Here is a 22,655-nt window from a genome sequence, read left to right on the forward strand (position 1 = left end):
GGGGTGACGAGGGGTACCAACAAGACAGACACACAGGCATCAGTTGTGATGCGAGAAAAGTTTAGTGGCTGTCTGAGACTGGGCATGCTCAGATTCCAGATGGCTGCAGCTCCACGTCAAGACACTGGCTCCCAGACCCGCCGGGTCACGTCTTCCGTGTTTCTCTTGCGGTTCCTCAAGTCTCTTCATCCCATATGTAAATCTTCCGTCTCCGTCTTGATGCGCGTTCGTTACCACTCGGCTTGCTATCATTTCGGCTCCCCTATGTTCTGATGTTTTCTTAGGTCACACCTAGTTCTCTCCTTTACTCTATTTTGCTCTCAGTTTCTTCTCTGTTCTTCCGGAGAGTTGTTTTTTCTGTGTTCTGTTCTCTTTTATTTTCGCTCTTGCACCGTGAACTACAGTCCTGCAAGTTGCGAACTTTGGGTCGTTCCAGCCGTTGCTCTGCGAGTCTCCGAGTGCGCGAGGTTGAGATCCATCTGCGACCCAGTGTCCCAACCCAGCGTCCCGACGTCCCAACCCAATGTGAGCCACCATCCAATGCGACCTGACGGACGGCTTTGTCGTAGCTACGGCTTTCCATTCGAGAGCGCTTACCATCTCATGTAGCCAATCAGGGGGCATCATCCAGGAATGTGTCGCTGCCAAATGGCCTTGTTAATGTTTTTGAACCCACTCGCCGTTGCTGGTTCTGGCACGGCACCAGTTAGACGCTCTATCATTATAGCCCCCGACTAGCTGGTGACATTTTCGTCACCCCGACCTCTAGCCGTTTTCTTTCCATTTGAGGATTGCAGATCTAAATCGTCGCACCCAGCAGGCCGCGCTGCATCCTCTCCTCGCAGAATTGCTTTAAAAGCATGAGTAGTTGTGCTCCTAGGTACTGTCGCAACTGAAATGCGTTTCGCATAAGGCGAATAACAGTTGTAGCTTTGCACTCGTTTCAATGTTCGAGTTGTTTTAACCTGTTTTACAAGCACCACTCCGTGTTGAAGATTTCATAAGCTGTCCCGTAGATGAGGAGCATGCCTACGGATAAAAACGAAACGTTAACGTTAACTGCGTGATTCACAAAACAAACTAGACAAGTGCTCTTAGAAAGAAAGTGAGGGTACATATGGATGCCCTAAGTCATGAGTGAAATGCACAGACTTGTGTTGCTCGGTAGGGTGCGCCAAAAGTAATGTCAAATGCTGCGTTCATAGTATATTTGTTCACTAGCGTGCAACATGGTCGGGTTAGAAGCAAAACTTATCCTGTGTCGTCAGGACTTGATCCTGTTCTGGTAATTGCAGGTTTGTGCGCGTCGTCGGGAGTAAAACGGTGCCTCCCAGTTCGTCCCATGGGCCTTCCCCATGAAATATTGGGAAAAAGTGGCATACGCGTCAGATAAGCGCCCGGGTGGCAGGTTGAAGCCGATGGGGTTGTGTGGGGAGCCAAATGACTTCCCTGAAATATAAAAGTTAGAGAGCTAGAGACACCAAAATGGCAGGGTAGGTATGTCTCTATGTTAACTCGTTTATATCAAAGTTTTTAGCTTCCTGAGTGATGAACTCTGGGTTAAATAAGGTCAAAGAAGGTAAAGCTCCAGATCTGTATCTAAGCTGTTCAGCACTCATCTAACTCGACGAAGCTCCGCAAATAAAACTGCTCAGCGTACCTTACCCCACCTTGGCATTCACCTGGCTTGAAAGTGGAATGGCATCACCAGATCGAACCTTGGAATATTTCTGAAGAAGTCTGAAAGCAGATATCGGAGCCCGCTGGAGAATCTACAGGATTCTTTGACGAGAAACATGAATGATACAAGAGTCCCATGAACAATCAAGCAAACAGTGAAAATAGCTCGTCGTCATGGAAGATCCCTCCTCAGAATGTCATAACTGGACCAAGGCCCAGAAAGATTCGGAAAGCAGTACTCAGGCATTTGATCCTGAGAACGACATCTCAAATCTCGCCACATGCATGCAAGCGCATTGTTTATGCATGCTTTTACAGCTATACTTTTCGCGACGTGTTTGGCCAGCTAGGGGATTCCTAAGCGCCGGACCGTTCTATGTGGCTTGCTAGATGTTCCAAGGAGCAGTTAGTTATTGATCTTATTGCTGGACGTGACCTAGATTGCGTCGAGTAAACTAATAAGTCCCTTGGTAGTCTGCTTTTGAGAAACGTGATTTTGAAAATGGGACTCCGGGGAGCAATACGTGGTTCGTAGAATAGTCCCAACGCACTGGAACAATCTTATGCTTCGAAATAAGTCCAGCACGTTCTTCACCTGAAATCTTGGCTGGTGTGCCACTCATCTCGTCTTGAAAGATTCGATCTTAGATGCTGGATATGGTTACAGTTTGACTTCGGAATGGTTCCATGTTGTAGTGCGGACTAGCGTAGAAAAACGAAAGCTGAAGTCAGACACTATTGAACCGTTGACCAATCCAAGGTAAATGTTCGGTAATGAACAGCTGCAAGAACTCTGCGTTGATATTTCTTGTACCATATGAGTGACGATGCGGTTGTGTGTGTTGTATTTTGCCCACGGACGTCCACATTGCTGTTTATCAGTTCCGATATTTTCGAGCACACGAACAAGCCACGTGACTTTTTTTCTCATAGAGAGCCATAACTGTGCGGAAATACGTTTGGATCACGCGCGGCACAACGAGATCGGTGTGACATAGATGTCATGCCGCAGCAGTCTGTTGAAACTATCAGAAAACGGCCGCGCTAATCTGCAGCAGTCTGTTAAGACTATCAGAAAACGGCCACGCTAATCTGCAGCAGCCTGTTGAGACTATCAGAAAACGGCCGTGCTAATCTGCAGCAGTCTGTTGAGACTATCAGAAAACGGCCGCGGTAATCTGCAGCAGTCTGTTGAGACTACAGAAAACGCCGCGCTAATCTGCAGCAGTCTGTTGAGACTATCAAAAACGGCCGCGCTAATCCGCAGTGGCAACGCCTGGACAGAGATCAAGCCACGGTGAGACGTGGCTTTGTCCGGCCCGGACATTACGACAGCTTTCCGCCGAATGAAGATCATACGAGAATCATGTCATAATTAACAGTTTATACTGACGCGTGCCTTTTCACGCGGTCCATCCTTGAAGGTGATCTTTACAAGTCACGAACGTGCTCTTCTTGGGCTGTGTGCTTGGCTGGGTTAAAAAGTTAGTTAATAGGGAAGCAACTGTAGAGATTCAGCAGCATAACGCTGATCCGGATCGTTGCGAAGGTATCTGCTGAACGATCAACAAAAAACAGGCAATGAATGATGAATGTAAAAACTTGAAGACCAAAGTTCCTGTTGATACCCTCGCTGCTTAATGCTTCAGAAATGCATGCCATGGAGGCTTCTCAATGCTTCACAAATGTATGCGATAGAGGCACAAGCACAAAACAACGTCTATGCGGTCTGAGCCAGCAAGCCTCCACGAAGTCGTTAATGAGCCGTCTACAGGCGACATGGAGTGATGTTGGTCTGTATCGGGCACCGAGTCGCCCGCAGGTGCGTCGGTTTGGCCGCGTCAGTGACTGATGGACCGCTGCTGCTGCGATGTCGGTGGATCATGTCAGACAATGAGGTGGCCGTGCGGCCCGCCGACCCGCTCCATAGCTCTTCATTACCCGGCCGACCCTGGATTAGCTGTCCCGTCGCGGCGCATCTCATTGGCGGGAAATAGCCGGCGGAGAGTGAACTGACGCCCGCGCGTCAGCTGCGGCGTGACGTCACACCTGTTCAGACGTGCGCAGGCGTGCTCCCGTCCGGGCGTGCAACAGGAGACGGGCTGCTCGGCGGGCGCCCGTGTACGGTAGGCTTAAAAAACAATCAGGGATTTCACGCGCGGAAACGAAACAAACCTCGAGCATCTCTCACAGGTTGTCTGCGGACGAGATGCATGCCGCGCACTTGTTCGTGACTTACGTCAGCTCCGCCGCCGCCGCCGACCGCCCGCACTTTTAATAAGCGTGGTGTCTGAATAAAGGAAATACTCACATTCGTAAAGGTGTGAGCTTAGCGACCTTGAATCTGTACTGCGATGGAAAGTTCAGGATGGAGACCGAGTTGTTTATTTAGCGAATTCGTGAAAAGGCCACATGCCCATACCGTCTGCAGTGGTCACAAACCATGGCAGGGGTGCCCTTTCTCGGTCCACAATTACAGTTAAACTTAACAATTTCCTGAAACAATGGCATCTGGATGTTCTGCATTGTGCATCATCCGGTACAAATATTACAAATTTTGGTGAAACTTAATACGGTACGTTGTAATCGAACTGCGCATTTAGTCTAAAGTGGTTGAAATATTTGACTGGCTTATTGGACGATCGCCCGACAGAGCCATTTGTGCACCTTCGCCTGACCGGAGGGGCTGGCAGAACCCGTGCCAACTTTCGAATGAAGACCTGGAATGAGGATCCAACCGGAATGTACCCGCTGCCCACGCTATATACATGTTTCCGTTTTTGTTCCAGGTCGATAGCTAATTTTCCAGGCCGCACTAAACGCGTGAAATTGTCTTTATCGGAAATGACACGAAATATTCCAGCCGCTGAAATTTTCACTGTTTAACAAAAAGCAATTCCGCAAGCACACACACACAGCACTTTTTGCTGTCCTCCGGTGTCAGAAATGGTTCATAACGTGCAAATGATGCAAATGGTCCCAAAGAAAATTCAAGTGGATCTACCAGTAAATATGATAACAGCTTGTTTTGCCAACGGAGCCAATGCGTCATAAATGTCAGGAAGCAACAGCGATTTGCGCGTTCATCATCATCACGCTTTTAACTTTGTCCTTTTATTTTTTGTTCTAAAGTTGTTGTCTCTAACTCTTTATTTTTTAACTCATGGGGTCAAACTGACCCCATCTACCGAGCGAAGGGTAATTCAGCCGGCTGCCCGGGCGCGTGTGAAAGTTGGGATCCCCGAAACCAAATTTGTAGGGGACTGAGGCCCCACCCCGACTAACTGAACAGAAACCTCGCCGCTGAAATAGAGCTAACGTCGCTTACCAACGCCGCATTTAATAATGGTGGTCGCTAATTTCACTAGCTTACAGCGGGATGCTTTCTGGCATTCGGGGTCCCGTCCGTGTTCCTGTTCGGGCAAATGTTAGAATGGATGACTCGGGCCTCTCTCGCCTCTCCCATCTATGCGGCTCTCTCTCGCTCTCTCAGGCTCTCGCGGTCTCGCTCTCATCTCCGTCCTCTCGCTCCTCTCATTCATTCTCTCTCTCTTCCTCTTCGTCAATTCTCTCTCTCTCGCATCTCTCTCGTTCTCTCATTCTCTCTCTCTCTCTCTCTCTCTCTCATCTCGTCTCTCTCTCTCTCTCTCTCTCTCTCTCTCTCTCTCTCTCTCTCTCTCTCTCTCGCTCTCGCATAATGGTGCCGGCGATGTCCGACTGAGGCGTGCGCCTCTTCCGTCAGAGCCTAGGATGCAAGATGGTGACGGGCATCTGGCAGTACTTCACCATGGCCAACTATTCGTGGGTGACCATGGAGGGTCTCTACCTGTTCTCCCTCATCTACCTTGCGCTGTTCTCCGACCACAGCAGCATCACCGCTTACGTCATACTTGGATGGGGTGAGTGCATGGTTAGGTCTTGCAGCCGAATTTAACGCGTGTCGATGTAGCCTTAGTGACGTTATTTCTTCAGTGCACCTGTGGTGTAATTTTGATCAGTGGTTCGTCAGGAATTAACATTTGCTGAATTTACAGGCGTCTTTTCCGAGTTTTAAACAGCTGTGCTACAACGCACCGTGTTATGCTGTGTAAAACAAATAAACAGTGTGGTGTAAAAGTTTACAGTTTATCGCGAAGCTTTCATGCAATCCGCGAAGTTGTTTGAGAAGCACTGGTCATTTCAGCTTCGTCCGGTTATAGCCTTACCATGTTCTGTTTATGTGGTCTAGAAAATCTTTACGGAAAACCTCATGTTGGTGTGTACGTTTCAGGATTTCCCATCTGTTTCGTGGTGCCATGGATAGTTGTCCGTGCCTTGAAGGAGGACTACTATTGCTGGCGAGTCCACATCAACAAGGGATTCTTCTGGATTATCCGAGGGCCAACCGTGTTCCTGATTTTGGTAAGTCCCCTCTGCTGTGTCTTCTGGCCGGTCCATTGCGGATCAGCGCCACGTGCAGAGGTGTATAGCAGCCAGTCTCCAGCCTCACTGATACCCCTCTTGGGTTCGCACGCACAAAGCCACATCAACGAGAATAAAGCAGCCAATCGTGAATTCCTGGCAAGCCTGGTACAAGCCTAGTAGATTGGACCAACCAGTGGCATGCTGGGTTCGGGCCTGGTTACTGGGTGGAGGTCAGCGCCGGCGTGTGGCGGGAGTCGCGGTTACACGGCCGCCGGCAGCGTGGTCACCGACCGGCTGGTAGGCTGCACCGCCTGACCGGCGGTGGACCGTGTCCCGGTCACACGGCCACCGGCAGATTGGTCACCGTCTGGCTGGTAGGCTGCGCCTCCAGACCGGCGGTGGACCGTGCCCCGGTCACACGGCCACCGGCAGCGTGGTCACGGACCGGCTGGTAGGCTGCGCCTCCAGACCGGCCAGCCGCGCTCACAACTTCTGTTGGAGAAGCCCTCGGAGCTCAGCTGGCTCTGTGACCCTCGCTGACTAGATATTCGTCTTGGTGGCGATGGCAGCATCAGCTGTAACTGCCCTCGTCGAGGCGTCCGGCGGGAGGATTTGGTGGCGAGGATGATGTCGAATTGTCCCGGCGGCGTCTCCACAGGAAAGCTGGAAGATTACTGGCCAGACAGATGATCTGCTTCACCAGGTAAATAACTCCCTGTCAGCGTACGAGAAGATGCCTACCGAAACACCTTTGACGACTCGTGATGGTGGAGGAGTCATGCACCATCGGCTCTTGCCGCAGACTGGAGCGGTGCTGCTGACAGGTGCTGCCGCTGCCGACAGAGGTGGTGATGACGCTCTTGATGCGCAGCCACCCGACCATTTGTCGGAGCCGTCGTTTGATGCTGCTGAGTTTCCTGATGAGAATCGTGAAGCGCATTCGGGGCACGTTTCCGAGAAGCCTTCGTAATGAATATGTTGCAATCTCCCAGGACCGGAGCGTCGTGGGAAGAAAGTTGATGACGGTCGTCTGCACGCTGTACTTAGGATCGGGTCGCGGCGTCGGCGCTCCTCGCCCTGAGCGGCATCCCTGTCGTCTGTCCCGTTCTGCGCGACGCGTGCACTCGCTCGATAGGGAAGGGCGAGCCGAGCGAAGGGAGGGAGCCCACCCCCCCCCCCCCCCCCCTGATGCCTGCAGCGGAAGATCCAACAGGCTCATCGAGCATATCTACGTCTACCGGCGGATGGAGCAGCCTTGACTCGCACTAGTTTTAGTATCGCGACCAGTCGTGCATCGGTGCCATGTGAAGGAAGAGGGCGTATCGATGTAATGCTTAAAACAACTTTGCCTGAGCCGAACCACCGTGACCTTCTCCGAGCCGTGATGCTGTGGCGCTCGCGTTGGTGCTCCTGCTACGCGCTCCTGCTACGCGCTACGCGCCCGCCGCCAGCTCGTTCCGAGCGTTCAGGCCGCGCCGATACGAGTGGCCTCGAAGCCGTGGGCGCCGGTCGAGTGCTTAGGCACCTGCCCTGGGCCAGCGCTGGCGGGCGGCAGACCAGCTGCCCCCAGCAGCCGTCCGCGCCGTGCCAGGCGAGGCAGGCACACCCCCGACGCCATGAAACGAAAGAGCAGGGCACCCGGCACCGGGACGGGCACTCATTGCCTCAAGCCCAGGTTACTGTACCTTGCCGTCCACCTCCGTCATGGCAATCACGACCTGATGAGTCTCATCCAGACCTGGCTCAGGCCAATCTCAGTACCGACTGTTGATGCTGCCCGGGTACCAGCTGTGCCGAGCTGATAGTCCAGACAAGAGCGGATATTGCGGGGTGGCGCTGGCCCGGACAAGAGCGGATATGGAGGGGTGGCGCTGGCGCGGACAAGAGAGGATATGAGGGAATGGCGCTGGCCCGGACATGAGCGGATATGAAGGGATGGCGCTGGCCCGGACAGGAGCGGATATGAAGGGGTGGTGCTGGCTCGGACAGCAGCGGATATGGAGGGGTGGCGCTGGCCCAGACAAGAGCGGATATGATGGGATAGCGCTGGCCCGGACAAGAGCGGATAAGGAGGGGTGGCGCTGACTTGGACAAGAGTGATATGAAGGGGTGGCGCTGGCTCGGACAAGAGCAGATATGATGGGATGGCGCTGGCCCAGACAAGAGCGGATATGATGGGATGGCGCTGGCCCGGACAAGAGCGGATATGAAGGGGTGGCGCCGGCTCGGACAAGAGCGGATATGAAGGGATGGCGCTGGCCCGGACAGGAGCGGATAAGAAGGGGTGGCGCTGGCTCGGACAACAGCGGATATGGAGGGGGTGGCGCTGGCCCAGACAAGAGCAGATATGATGGGATGGCGCTGGCCCGGACAAGAACGGATGTGGAGGGGTGGCGCTGCTGGCCCGGACAAGGGCGGATATGAAGGGATGGCGATGGCCCAGACAGGAGCGGATATGAAGGGGTGGTGCTGGCCCGGACAAGAGCGGATATGGAGGGATGGCGCTGGCCCGGACAAAGCGGATGTGAAGGGGTGGCGCTGGCGGACCGCGACGGCATCAGCGCTGTCTCAGTGGAAACACCACTGCTGCTACGTTATTTCATTACTCTGGTCGGATCGATTCGTACACGATTTGGAACCCAATGCATTTCAAGGATGATGCGACTGAGGAGGCATCTACGGATGATTGCCTGCCCACAAGCTGTGGAACTGGTAGTGTGGAAAAAGCTGGCTCTTTCCGAGTTAAGATTCCGGCATTTCGTGCGGACGTATTTATTGTTTTGTACATAAGCTGGTGCTCCACATTAACACATGGCTATTACTGCCATTAGTCAGAGAGATAAAACCGGGAGTCAAAAACAACGGAAAGTGATGAAAGGGATATAAGTGAAAACGAAGAAACATGCACATACATGCATACACAAACGGTATAAAAGAATTCGTTTCGCACATAGACGGACTTGAGTAGCGCGCTGAAAATCTGTCGGATCCAGTCGTCTCACATGCACTGTGTGCACTGTGTGCACTCACAACCGTTTCAGGAGACGGGCCGCTCTGTATGTGCAGGACCGCAATCCTGTCCCGCGCGCACAGCCGGAGGGGAGGGGCAGGTAATCATCAATGCGGGTAGAACGGTCACAGATCTGCGTGTCGGCGTATGCTTGAAATGAACAGGCGAGATCGGCGGTCTCACTGAGATTACGAGCTTCGATGGCAGTTGGCGCGTCACGCGTTTTGGCAAGGCGTGGCAAAGTGCAGGTCATCCCGCGCGAGACACGCGGTCACGCATCCGGAGGTCAGCAACTACTCCGGTAGCAAAGTTAAGTAATTTCAGCAGTCTGGTGTCGTTGACAACTGACTCCCGGCCAAAAACTGAAATGCAATGTGTTACGCGCGAGATGACTGGACCCTGCACGATTGCCAGCGTCACCCGCGGGAGGAAATGTCTCAGGTGGCGGAAGCCGCTTAGGAGGCCGATGAACTTCTTGACTGCATCACTGACTATGCGTCCCAGATCAGGTGGCGGAGACCGATCAGGAGGCCGATGAACTTCTTGACTGCTTCACTGACTATGCGCTTCAGATCAGGTGGCGGAGACCGATCAGGACGCCGATGCACTTGTTGACTGCATCACGGACTATGCGTCCCAGATCAGGTGGCGGCCAGATCGCACGCCCAAGTTTTTTACGGTCTGGCTCCGCACGGTCTCCCCACCGATCTGTACGCTGACAGTTGAGAGTCCGTGGTTGTTCTGTCTGGTGCCGGGGAGAAAAAATTCGGTTTGAGATGCGTTGAGCTTGAGGTCGTGGGATGAAACCATAATGCTGGGGAGGGCAGGGTTGCTCAGGTTACGTTTGACATCGGATATAAGGATTTCGGCGTCCTCAGCGCACTGGGCTGCTGAGCGTCTTGCGCGTTAAGGCTGAGGTCGTTGACCAATCTTACGAATGAAAGAGTATTTTTAAGGATCATTTTGTGACTAACACACTAATTTAAGTGGAGCTATCAAGGAAAATTTATTTTCGACGCCACCATCAGATTGCTATGCTTTTCTGACACAAAAGCGCGTTTTCTCAAGTTGATGTCGCTTACAATGTTTTAAAAGCCTTAATTTTTGCATTATTCGTTAAACCTTCCATGGGAGCAATCAAATGATATCTGTGGATCCGCTATAAAACCGCAGAGATAGCTGTGAGTTCGCTATGGAACCGCAGAGATAGCTGTAGGTTCGCTATAGAACTGCACAGTGGGGATGCGATCAACCCGGACTGACCGAGCGGCTCGGCGCAGCGCTCCCGGCCGGCCGGGAGCTTTTGATCGGGGTTTGATCGCATCCCCACTGTGCGGTTTTACAGCGGACCCACAGCTATCTCTGCGGTTCTATAGCGTACTCACAGCTATCTCTGCGGTTTTATAGCGGACCCACAGGTATCATTTGATTGCTCCCATGGAAGGTTTAACGAATAATTCAAAAATTACGGTTTTTAAAACATTATAAGCGACATCAACTTGAGAAAACGCGCCTTCTCTCCCGCGCACAAGGGCATCGGTCGTCTCGGCTGAGGCTTAGTTAAGGGCGCGAGCTCTGTCTGAATGGGTGCTCCCACGTGTGCAGTGATTATGAAGTGTTCATACGCTTCGAAGGGCAGGGTTTGCGTTAACCCGTTTAACCTGAAGCCTTCAACGGCCAATAAAGGACTGCGACCACTCACCAAATTGTTGGCCACCGTTCTCTTCTAAGGCCTGCGTTGGTCGTTGACAAGCTATGCATTGAATGCAGATAGCAGGCCCTGAAGAAGGATTCTGGGCCGGCCATATGTACCAGAGTCAGATGTGGGCGGGTCAGGCAGCGCAGACTGAGGAATGTGGGCGGGTCAGGCAGTTTACCGAGATCAAGAAGTATAGAAGTAAAAGAAAGCCATGGTCCATGCTGGGAAATATGCGGTCGGGCGAGGCGAGCAGAGCAGACCCCGTCGAATGGCGAAGACGGGCGGCGAAGACGGAAAAAAAGACGGAAGACGAAAAAAAGACGGCATGCCCGGTTAGAATGAGAGTAGAAAATGATCGCCCGACATGTAGCGGACCAACTGAGCCGTACTGGAGAATGTGGCGGGTCAGGCAATGACATTAAGCCATAAAGGCAATCGCTTTAATACTGACTATAAGGTAATTTTAAGGGCTCATATACCCGTGGCTGTAGTAATTGAAGCATGGTCCCATTCTCCAGGTATATATGGCTCGGCGTTTGCCGCTGATGTCTCATTCACCGTAGCAGAGTCAAATGCATCAAACCCGGCACGCGCAGGGCCACATATGCCTGGGAAGTGAGGCGATTTTTCGTACTGTCGGATTACAAAGGGCCGCGGGTAACGGAACCCTGGAAGTTAACATATGGTCATTGTTAAAAGGGCCGCATTTATGTCACAATTTTCGGATGCATGATTCACGGCCCGTCTTGTTCACATCAACGGACCATAATCAGACGTGCAAGCGCATGTGAGCCTAGGCGTGAAAACTGCCTGACAATATATAATTCGGAAAAGTTTTGTGGCAACCTTAAATCATCTCGAGCGGTGGTCTAATACTCGTGTGATATCGCCTGTATACTGCTGACGATTAGAAGCGAAGCGTTCGACTGCCGCGGGTGCCAAGCCAAGCCCGCGTTTGTGGCGTGAAACTCGGTCTCTTTCGCTGAGCAAGCAACCGGATGGCTGGAGTCAGTGTTTGAGTCCGGAATGGCTGGAGTCAGTGCTTGAGTCCAGAATGGCTGGAGTCAGTGCTTGAGTCCAGAATGGCTGGAGTCAGTGCTTGGGTCCAGAATGGCTGGAGTCTAACGCCGATCTACGCGGTCGCCTTATTGGTTTCGGTTTGCCCAATGTCGACGTGATGGCAGCACTTCAATACGTAAACCGTGTTCATGCTGATGCACTATTTTGAGACGGGCTCACGAACGTATTCATCGCCGCAACTTGGCCTGGTTGGCACTGAAACAACGTGCCAGAGTCCGATGTGCGGCCATGTCTGCGCACCAGGCACTCCTGTCTTTAATTTCACGAGCTCTCACGGCATGTTCTGACCACCAGGTCAACGCCGTCCTCTTCGTTTGCATCGTGCTGGTATTGATGCAGAAGCTGAACGCGTCTATCTCCGTGGAAACCCGCCGATACAGGTACAGGTAACTGACCTTTCTACATCTCGAGCCCATGTGCTGTAGATCGCGATGGCAGAGGCCAAGGCTGCGGCCGTCTGCCGGCATGTGACCTGTAACGGTGTGGATGGCTGCTTGGTGTGCACATGCATTATTGAGCTGTCTGAACAGTGCAGCGCGAGAATGTTTGGAGCCACTTCAGTTGGAGCGGGAGGCGATCAGGTCCGAGTGCTTGCATGGTCACATCACGTAGCTTAGGTCAGGAGATAGTTTGAGTTCATTAACATTGCAATGATTCCAAATCGCTGCGCCAGCTTGGTTTGTGTGTGCATGCCTGATCAAACGAAGAGTAATGTATAATTGCGCATACACAGGTGATGCGTTCTGTTTTACATGTAAGCAAGTTGTTGGCAAATTTTCTACGTCACCATCTCCCCTCCAGACACACCTGCATTTTTGTGTCAATCGCGCGAATCTAGTAAATCACATAAGTTGAATAAATTTGGCCGAAGCAAAAACCTTGTATTATTTCATCAGAGTGTTTTAGTGTTTCTTCCTCATTTGTCATGGTAATTATATCACGTCATCGTATCAAATCGCATCACGTTTTTGTGAGCGGTGTGATTTGTGCGCTGCAGTATTTCTACAGTGTCGTTCCCAGGGTAGCTGCGGGAGCACGGTACCCCAGTGGCGTTACAACGTTGAGGCGCTGCATTGCCATTACCGTTGTGCGCAGCAGGTTGAAGCTATTGAAGACATTAAAGAAATGTCTCTCAATAGCTGTGAAGATATGTTTTCAAACCCTATTAAATGCATTGAAGCAAAAGACGACATTTTTACACTTTGAGGAAATAACTATGGTGTTTTTGTTCGAAACGACGTGTGGTTTAAAGGCTGCTCTCCTGCATCAAGCTTATCTTTACTTCCATATTTTGTTTTGTATGGGTACCGAAAAAAACGGATTTGTTTCCCAACTTAGTTTAGCGACATAAGCCGGTGCCACTGCCCCGTCGCTGTGGGTAGATACGAACTAATCTAGTTAAGCCGCGACCACAACAACTTTCGATAACCTCATTCTGGAGATGCGGCGTCAGTACCCCCCCCCCCCCCCCCTCCCGCCGTCAGAGGAATAGAGAACGTTATTATGTTATGTCAAACGAGGTAGGTTTGGAACCTAAACTGTCTCACCTGTGCAGTTCCACGGAACCATGCATTCGCAGTCGGACATAATTAGACAAACATGGCTTTTGGTCATAAAATTCGTCTTCGAAAAATTAATCGGAAAGTCCTGTTAAGCCAACATTGTATGGTTCTGTGATTTTATTTTTTCCCGATTTGAGTCATGGCGCGCTGCAGTTAGGCTGAAACCGAATGCAGCTCTGGCATTCATTTTACAGGAAGAGGGGGTGCTTAGGTGTAATATTGACAAAGCTGGGCACATGTGGATAGGTACCTGTTATACGCCTAGTTAGTTACTCGTTGAACATTCTAATGTTTCTCGAGCAGCGTGTAACGGGTGCTCCCATGATCTGCTGGTTGCTGGAAGACCTTGAGTCTTTTGTCAAACGACAATTTTTAAATCTTCCTCAACGAAAATGTCTCACGGACATGGCCAAAGCTGGCGTATAAAAACACTGCCGATCACAACAAAAACAAAACAGCGCGTGACCATTTTTTGCGAGGTTATCCATAATGCTAAATGTATTTCCCACGTCATCATGTACTCCACTCGTCATCGGAGAGTCGATAAATTTGACAAACATATTTCCTTAAAGTGTGAGGTACCGTGCGTGAGGTGGTCAAAATTGATTCTCGCCCTGGTAGGGTGGTGGTCGGTGCGCACGTATACATGCTCAAAATACATCAACTATATGAACAGGGAAGACTGCCGTTTATATTTTGTGCCGCTGTAATGTATTGTCTCGCACATATGAGCGTGCATAGCTAAAAAGGTTACAATGCCGAAAAATTTGAACTTTTTCCTGGCAAATTGAGGTCAAATGTTGGCTCAGCGGTAAAAAATCGTGACATTTAGCTGAGAGCAATCCACTGGTGTTTTCCCTATGCTCCACCTTGCTTACTTAAAAAAAACGGCAGCTGGTCACATCCACCACCCGCATCAGTCCTCGTTATAAAAACAAACGGCGAATCAGAGTTAGTGTTAATGTTCGTTTTAGTTTTGACAAGGTTTGCTCCAAACCTTTCGATGAGATGGCTTTCTGGAAGCAGTGCCCTGCTCCGTAAGGCACTGCTGCATGAGTCCTGTCCTTTACCATCCGATCGCGAAATTCCCTGCTTACGGCAGAATTTTGCGAAAGCTGACGTGTCGTTTCAACCAAGTGAGTTACCAGGACGAACCCAATAACCGTGCCGAGAGCTCAGCTGGCTAGAGTGCCTGCCTTTTGATCCACTCACCCGTGGCGGAGTCGCCTCAGGCGCACTCTGTTTGCCTTCGCCAAGTATGGCCTGCGGCCGGTGGCAGCGGCCGCGCTAAAGGTTAGGTGACGTCAGATGGCAGGACGGACCATGCCAGCCATTGCGACGCGTTAAACTTTCGCCAACGAATTTTACCGTTAGCCTAGAATTTCGCGATCGGATAATAAGGGTCAGCACTCACGCAACAAACACTGCTTGCCGTTAGCGCTGATCTCAGAGATTTACCTATTAATATCAAAGACTTGGACTAAATATAAAACAAAAATACAAGTACAAACTTGCGGTTAATCCAGATTACCTCACTAACCCGGACGAAACTTTTGATTAAAACTGATTAGCGCAGGTTATCTAAGGGGTGTAAATGAAGCCAAAAATTGGTTTGCTCATTAACAAGCTAACCTCGATTTCAGATTTCAGTCAGCTTAGCCTGGGTGCGTCAGCTCATGGAAGTGGGTTCTTAAGTTCATAAAGCTGGGAGAGTCTCCGCTGGGCTCAAGCCCATTTCAGGTCCCAAAAGTTTTGCACAGTTGGCTGCTAATTATACCCAAATCGGATATTTGTTTGCATTCCTGTGCTTATTTCATAAGTATTCGGGTGTTTCCATATATTCCCGTAATGGTTGGGTGTTACAATTAAGTATCCGAGCGTTTCCGTATATTCCAGTAATGGTTGGGTGTTACAACGTACTTCGAATCCGGATTTTCTGGATCACATTTAGAAAACCATTGTGTGAATGCTCAGCACTGGCCATGGCCTGTTTGGTATCCGTTTTTATACGTATTGCTGCGTAATCACTGGTGCTTCATAATACATTGCGCGATGATACGCACTTTTCATAAACAGAGTGGGTGCCAACATTTTACGAGTGGATTTTGAAAGCAAATTATGACACTGACGTTAGGCTGACAGAATACATTTTGGGATTTTACCAAAGCAAAGTTACTCTACCGGAGTACTGAACGTAGTCCCAACCCAACATCAAGTGGCAGGCTCACCTTTTCGACACTGTTTTGAGGCAAACAGTGTTCTGGTTTTTATCTAGATAGCAACACTCGGAGAGGTTGGATTTCGGACTAACTATGGGTTGCGTCACCCATGCCCACACCAGCAATACCTTGGCCATTTTAAGTCTCATTTTTACAGCCAAGCAACGCTTTAGTGAGAATGCAATAACAGGAGGTAACAGGTGAAATGTTGTGTAATTCGGGCCGCTATTTTCACAGCCAAGCAATACTTTAGTGAGCATGCTGTAGCATGGGGTACCAGCTCAAATTTCGTGCAATTCTCGCCGCTATTTTCACAACCAAGCAATGCTTTAGTGAGCATGTTGTAGCATGAGGTAACAGCTCATATGTCGTGTAATTCGGGTCGCCATTTTCCGGTATGTGCGGCGATCGTTGCCCGGCTTTGCATCTGTGTGATGAAAGCTGTAGCAGCTATCTAATTTGACACGTAACGGGACGGACCAACGGCTTCAGGATAAACGTGGGGTAATTTCATCACGTACCTGGAAATCATACCGCTTGCCAGCGACGGGGTATGCAGAAAACATTCCAAGCAAATGAAAGCCTACAACGTATTCCGAAAACTTGGCTTACTTCTGACTAAATGTAAAAGCCTTAGCCACAACAGTGGCCTCCAACCTGAGCCTGAGCCTGGACAGCAACATCTGTGCACCTCCATCCTCTCTTCGCTTCTTTTGCCCCTGAATAGGATGGACACGGAACATCTCATGCCGGCGCGTTAACCCACAAGTCATCGCGCACTTTCGCCACGTCAAGCGCCAGTCACATTACACGCGTGCGCGGTGGTGGTATGTTCGTACCGACACGTGACGCGCCGACAGTGGAGGTACGCGTGTGCTAGCACGTTACACGCGCGCGCGGTGGTGGTGTGTGTGTACCGACACGTGACGCGCCGACAGTGGGGGTGCGCGCGTGCCAGCACGTGACACGCGCGCTGGTGGTGTGCACATGCCGACAGGAAGCTGGCGCGCTCCACGCTGGTGCTGATCCCGCTCTTCGGCTTCCACTACGTCTTGTTCGTTGGCTTGTCGGCCTTCATGAACGTCAACCCGATCGTGGAACTCATCTGGCTGTTCGTCGACCAGCTGTTCGCGTCATTCCAGGTGAGGGTTGCCTGCTGTGACTTGACGAGCGCAACGCAGCTGTTCCGTTTGATTCTGAGCTTTGGCGTCAGAATGCTTCTACTGTGTGGTGTCATGGAAACACCGCAGGTATTTCACGCTATTTACCATTGGCTAATAAGTGCTTTGTGTTGTTTTCAAATGTTTTACAAATCGCTGCTTTCTCTAAAGTGCAAGAATCCATTGGAATCTGTCATTTCCGCCGGTTAGGGTTGTTAAATGGCGTAAGCAAATAAAGTACAGGCTAAGAGCAGCCTCCACATAGAAAAGTTGTGAAAAAAGAGAACAGGGAAATAGGAAATGTACATTGTTGTAATCAGGGGAGCTCCACTTCAATGGTCGATAACCCCGTGTACATGGATTGACAACGGATGCCAGATTGTCTCAAGTATTTGGTAAAGCTTGAAAATACATCAAACCTTGGCGAATTGGTTGCAGCACAACCAGAGTCTAGTTCCGATAGTAAAGACATGATGTGTCGATTTGCTCAAATACCTTTGAGTAAATTTCGGACATCTTGCACTTTAGACAGGAGTGGGAAGAGTATGGTCTTTTGGCCAGCATTGGTGCCCGATCATTGTATTTTCTATAGCAGCACAGCTGCTTTCGAAGGATCGGGCTTGCTGCCGTTATGGAAATTTCCACAGATTACAATTTTAGCTTACTTCTACAGTTTTATCTTGCCTCCACGCATATCGGTCACCGGATAGCATAACGGGACTGCAACCTCGACGCTGATTGGCTACCTTCAACGCGGAGTCGAAGCGCAGGCAGACGTGCTTTTCCCAAATCTTGAACCTTGCGAACCCGGGCGGAGTGGGCGGCCCCCTGTGCGGTTGTGGTGCATTTATTCGGTAGTGGTGTTAGAGAAAATCTGAACGCCAGCCCGCCGCCGGCTGGGCCGGCTCGGCGTCCGCCAAGGAGAAGCAGCGTCGGTCGAGCCGTGTCGGCGTCGGCGTCGGCGACGGCGACGGTGATGGTGACGAGGCGGACAGAACAAAAGCGATGTAGATACACAGTTCCGGCGGGTGCGACGGAAACAGAGGGCAGAAGAGACATTTAACAACAGTTAGAAATCACTAAATAAGGCGAATGGTTAAACTTAACACAACTGGCCGAAACGGCATGGATATACAGCGGAGCGAGTTGCCGGGTCTTAATTATACCACGCACTGCTTATTTGGCCTTAACACAGCTGGCCCAGATTTTGACCACATTCAAAAAGGCAAATATAGGATACAAAATTTAACTCAGCTGAGAAATTTTTGAGCCGTATATGGATACTGATGACCAGAAACGCACGCAACAACAGCGCAAGCATTGCCTGCAGCGTGTACTCAAACGGCGTCACCGTCGTTAGTTGTTGAAACGATCTGATAGTTGAAAAACCGCCGGTACGCCTCGCTCGATCCCAGAGCGCATCCCTTCCCACCGGGCACGTCACGAACGCTGGCCGTCGCCGCGCTGGCCGGGGCGCAGCGCCTGCAGTGCGAGGCGCGCCTGAAGCGCGAAGCGTGCCTGCAGTGCGAGGCGCGCCTGCAGCGCGAAGCGTGCCTGCAGCGCGAGCGGTGCTGCAGTGCGAGGCGTGCCTGCAGCGCGAAGCGCGCCTGTAGCGCAAACGTGCCTACAGGGCGAGGCATGCCTGCACCGCGAGGCGTGCCTGCAGGGCGAGGCATGCCTGCAGGGCGAGGCATGCCTGCAGGGCGAGGCATGCCTGCACCGCGAGGCGTGCCTGCAGGGCGAGGCATGCCTGCAGGGCGAGGCATGCCTGCAGCGCAAGGCGTGCCTACAACCGCGAGGCGTGCCCGCAGAGGCCGCCGTCCATACAGGCGACTGGTCCGTTCCGCGTCGGTCGCAGGACCCTCGCCGGAGACCTCCCAAAGCTCGAGTGGCACGAGCAGCGCCTGCTCCGTGGGCACTGTGGGCAGACTCTGGAGCAGGGCCTGCAGCGGTTGGCCGCGCCCGGCCCGGTAGCCATGCGCACACGCGAGCCGGGGCCCGTTGATGGCCGCTGCCAGTCGCTCGGTCGTACAGAGGCGTCTGGTGTCGCCACGGCCGCCTCCATGGCGCAGGACAGGGCCGACCCAGTTCGGGGCTGTTCGTCACATGCCGTTCAGGTGTCTATGGGGATGTCATGCTCGCGCCGGACGAGCTCCGCGACGCGACAGAAACTTGCAGTTCCAGGCGTAGGGCGCTAATCTACCGGACGGCAGCGGTCAGTTCCAGGCGTAGGGCGCTAATCTACCGGACGGCAGCGGTCCGTTTTTTCCGCCATGACGACCGACGTGTTGAGCTCCCCACCCTCGTACTCCAGCCGGAAGTAGGCGGCCGCGCCGGCCGCCAGCTCAGATGCGTCGCCGAATTCCGGCAGCTGTTTGTCCGTCGGGAGTTCCGTCGGTTCGGCGGCACCGGTCGACCTTGAAGTGACCCAGTCTGGGAAGAACGCTGATCGACAGCCGCAAGACAGCCGTCAGTTTATGGCCTGCGATTGTCGCGTGCCACTCGCACCCGCACCGCTAGATGGCCTGCAATGTGGCGGCTTCGTTGACGTTTTCCAGCAAGTTCAGATCATCGTCTACGTAGACTCGCGAGTGCACGGCTGAGGCTGCTGCCGGACAAGCTCAGCAGGTCTTCGGCGCACTGCCCCGGGGGCGTTATCGGTCGAGCAGAGAGAGAGAGTCGTTCAAAGGACCAACGCCTGCATTTGATGATGTCGGGCGGCTTCTCTCGGGCGTCACCTCACCACAGGGGTCGTAGAGCAGGCTGAGGGAGCGGCGTCAGGACTCCGACGGGACTCAGTCAGGTTCGGTCCCGGCGGAGAACTGTCGTCGAGCGGCGCACCGCCGTAACGCGCCGCAGCGCCACCAGTCCCGGCGGAGGACCGTCGTCGAGCGGCGCACCGTCGTAATGCGCCGCAGCGCCGCCAGTCCCGGCGGAGGACTGTCGTCGAGCGGCGCACCGCCGTAGCGCGCCGCAGCGCCGCCAGTCCCGGCGGAGGACCGTCGTCGAGCGGCGCACCGTCGTAATGCGCCGCAGCGCCGCCAGTCCCGGCGGAGGACTGTCGTCGAGCGGCGCACCGCCGTAACGCGCCGCAGCGCCGCCCGTCCCGGCGGAGGACCGTCGTCGAGCGGCGCACCGCCGTAACGCGCCGCAGCGCCGCCAGTGCCGGCGCGCTCGTCGGTCCGCTGTGGCTTCCGAGTCCTCGGTCACTCGGGAGCAGTTTACGTACTGTGGCCTCATGAAGTGCCCGGGAGGCTTTCGTGCCACCGACCGACCGCGGCGAGTTATCACGGCCCAGGGAGCGCCGGAGGGTCACTGTCGCGCGTGTGGAGGTGCAATGGGATGGATTGCATCGTTTGCAATGGGCAAGTCAACTGCCTTTGACGTGACCTCTGCCAAGTTGAGGTCAACAGCTTGAGGTCACTTCCGCTCCTTCGTCGTCTACTTTTCGCTGGCCCAGACACGTTGATGCCTGACGTTGTGCGGACGCCACTGATGGGAAGATTTCGTTCCGCTTCTGTGGTTGCATATGCAGCTTGGCGCATTTGGAGACGTACCCTGAGCGACCGGCAATGGTGCCCAGACGCAGGGGCCCGGTGCGGCCCTGTAGTCCCAGGTCCGACGTCAGCTCCTCGGTGACCGCGGACACCTCTCTGCCGAGGTCCAGCACGGCGCAGGTGGCACGCTGTGCGGACCATCTGCCGCCCGCGGTCCTCAAGGGCCACGGACGGTCAGCGGCATTATTTGCAGCATGGCGCTGGTGCTGGTGGCTGCGCACATGGTGCCGACGTGTGTAGGGCTATCCTCTGCTGGGTCTGGCACACCGGCCAACTGAGGCGAGAACATCCGCGGGACTCCTTGAAACATTGGATGACGTCCCTCTTAGAGCCGCGGTGTCGCCTCGTGCGGCCTTTTAAACAGGCAGCGCGCGCCACTTGTCCGTCAGCCGGGCAGACCCAGCACGGTCTATGGTGTGGCACTGCCTCGGGGCGACCGCCGACGCTGGCCCCTACAGACGGGCAGTCAAACGCTGTGTGTGCTTGGTCGAACTTCGCACATATCCGCCCCGTTTGTCCGCGCCGCTGGGGTCCTGCTGCGACCGTCACCGTAGACGCACTGTGCGTGCGTCGGTCGCGTGACCGTGACATAGGCTGGTCCTTGTACTTGTGGAGGTCGTCCAGTCCCGAAAAGTCGACGGCACGTGCTGCGTCAACGCGGCCAGGTGTTCAGTTCGGGAAGCGTCGGCCGCGCGGGCCAGCTGCTGACCACCTGCTCGCAACAGCGCGCCAGCCCACGCCGTGGGGAGCTTGGAGTACGTTTCATCGAAACTTTTCAGTTTAACCTCCGGTGTTCCGGGCAGTTTTAGCACAGTACCGCGTATTAGGTGACGGGACGGGAGAGCCTGAGTAACTGGAATGCTTGAAATGTTCGTGTAATGTCCTTGAACTGTGATGTTCGTGGTACGAAATTTTCCAAACTTATACAACCCATATAGCCTAAACCGGCTTGCATGCAACTAAAAGCTGCCGCATATCGCAAACTATTTTCTGTTGTCCCGCTCCTGTCACACCTCTTCCAAACCATGACCAATATTTGCAGGCTGGCTTAGCCTGGAAAAAGAGTTCGAATGTCAAAAACATGTACGGTACTTACGGAGTATTATGTGGGACAAGATTAACGTAAAACTAATAGCAGTGTGTGTCGAAACCTAGCGTACTGGTGTCAGGGAAATTTTCTGCATTTTCGTGAACGCCACGCATCTAGAATCAGTTTAGAGCATGCCCTCTTTGCACCATCTGTTGGTAGCCCGCGGTCGCGTTTTGATCTAAATGCGCATCATTGGAATTCTAAACCAGGTTTCATAATCGCTGGACAAATCTGGCCGAAAATTCTTGTCATCTCCGATGGCTTCAATAATTGCATCAGAACCATTTTCACACTCGTAGGACATAGCTACCGAAAGAAGGCTGTTTCCAGCTATAGCCAATGTCAACAAAATAACCTCACCGGGCGTAAGCTTTGGTCTTTCAGAAACGACGATGATGCGACGTAGGGTCGACAAAGCCTTGGCTTAGCTGGATCTGAGGCATGGGGATGTCTGGCTTTCCCTTCGGCTTAAGTCTGCCGTGTCCTCGCGGGATATCTCGTCCGTGTTCCACGCCGTATTGGCAATCTCTGGTCAGCCGAAAATCGGTATTTTCAAATTCACAGCTCCTGTCTTGTATTGAAACATCCCGCATGTGTTCCAGCGTCGGGCACTGGATCCATATGGTGATGTAAACTTTTGCTTGAATGTTTCCCGACATTTTGACATTTTCAAGAAATTGGTGTCATCGAAGGCTCACATTTACCTGATGGGACTGGAACAGGCCGGACGGGGCGTGCAAGCGCGGGGCCGGTCACCGACATCAACTTGGCGTCCTGTCGCCTCGCGTCCGCACATCTTGCAGGTCCCGCAGCTGCGGTATGAATCAGGAGGAAACGCTGAAGCATGGTGGGAATGAACAAAAAACCGGTTTTTACGGTCTTCTTGACACCAGAAAATCTGTTTTATGGAGTCTTTTTTGGATGAGTTCAGCCAGTTTTCCTGATCAGCCCATCCCTACTTTTTTGTGAAAATGCAGCCCTGTGTGGAACATACTGGATATCACTAATGACCGGAACGAAACTGTGAAAATATGCTGTAATGGTTATTGTCTCCCATCATGACCTGAACAGCGCACACTTCTAAAAGGCAAGGCACGCGTCGCGATTACTTCCCACCTTTGCCTGGTGTGTCCAGATATTCGTGTGCATTACTGAATGCTTAGTCTTCTGCGTTTTATGATTATGGCAATGATA

At 52.6% G+C, this 22,655-nt stretch overlaps 1 protein-coding gene across 1 annotated transcript in view; it reads left to right on the plus strand.

The window, feature by feature from the left end:
* Nucleotides 1-22,655, plus strand: part of LOC119097350 (secretin receptor-like) — a 38,189-nt gene that overhangs the window by 5,473 nt on the left and 10,061 nt on the right. Inside the window, exons 4-7 of the mRNA XM_037220397.1 lie at nt 5,423-5,579; nt 5,951-6,081; nt 12,168-12,253; nt 16,652-16,796. Of these exons, the coding sequence (XP_037076292.1) occupies nt 5,423-5,579; nt 5,951-6,081; nt 12,168-12,253; nt 16,652-16,796 (519 nt within the window). The remainder of the gene's footprint in view (nt 1-5,422; nt 5,580-5,950; nt 6,082-12,167; nt 12,254-16,651; nt 16,797-22,655) is intronic.

The sequence above is a fragment of the Pollicipes pollicipes genome, unplaced genomic scaffold (genome assembly GCF_011947565.3).
Source record: "Pollicipes pollicipes isolate AB1234 unplaced genomic scaffold, Ppol_2.1 Scaffold_4295;HRSCAF=5057_pilon_pilon_pilon, whole genome shotgun sequence".
Lineage (NCBI taxonomy): Eukaryota > Metazoa > Arthropoda > Thecostraca > Pollicipedomorpha > Pollicipedidae > Pollicipes > Pollicipes pollicipes.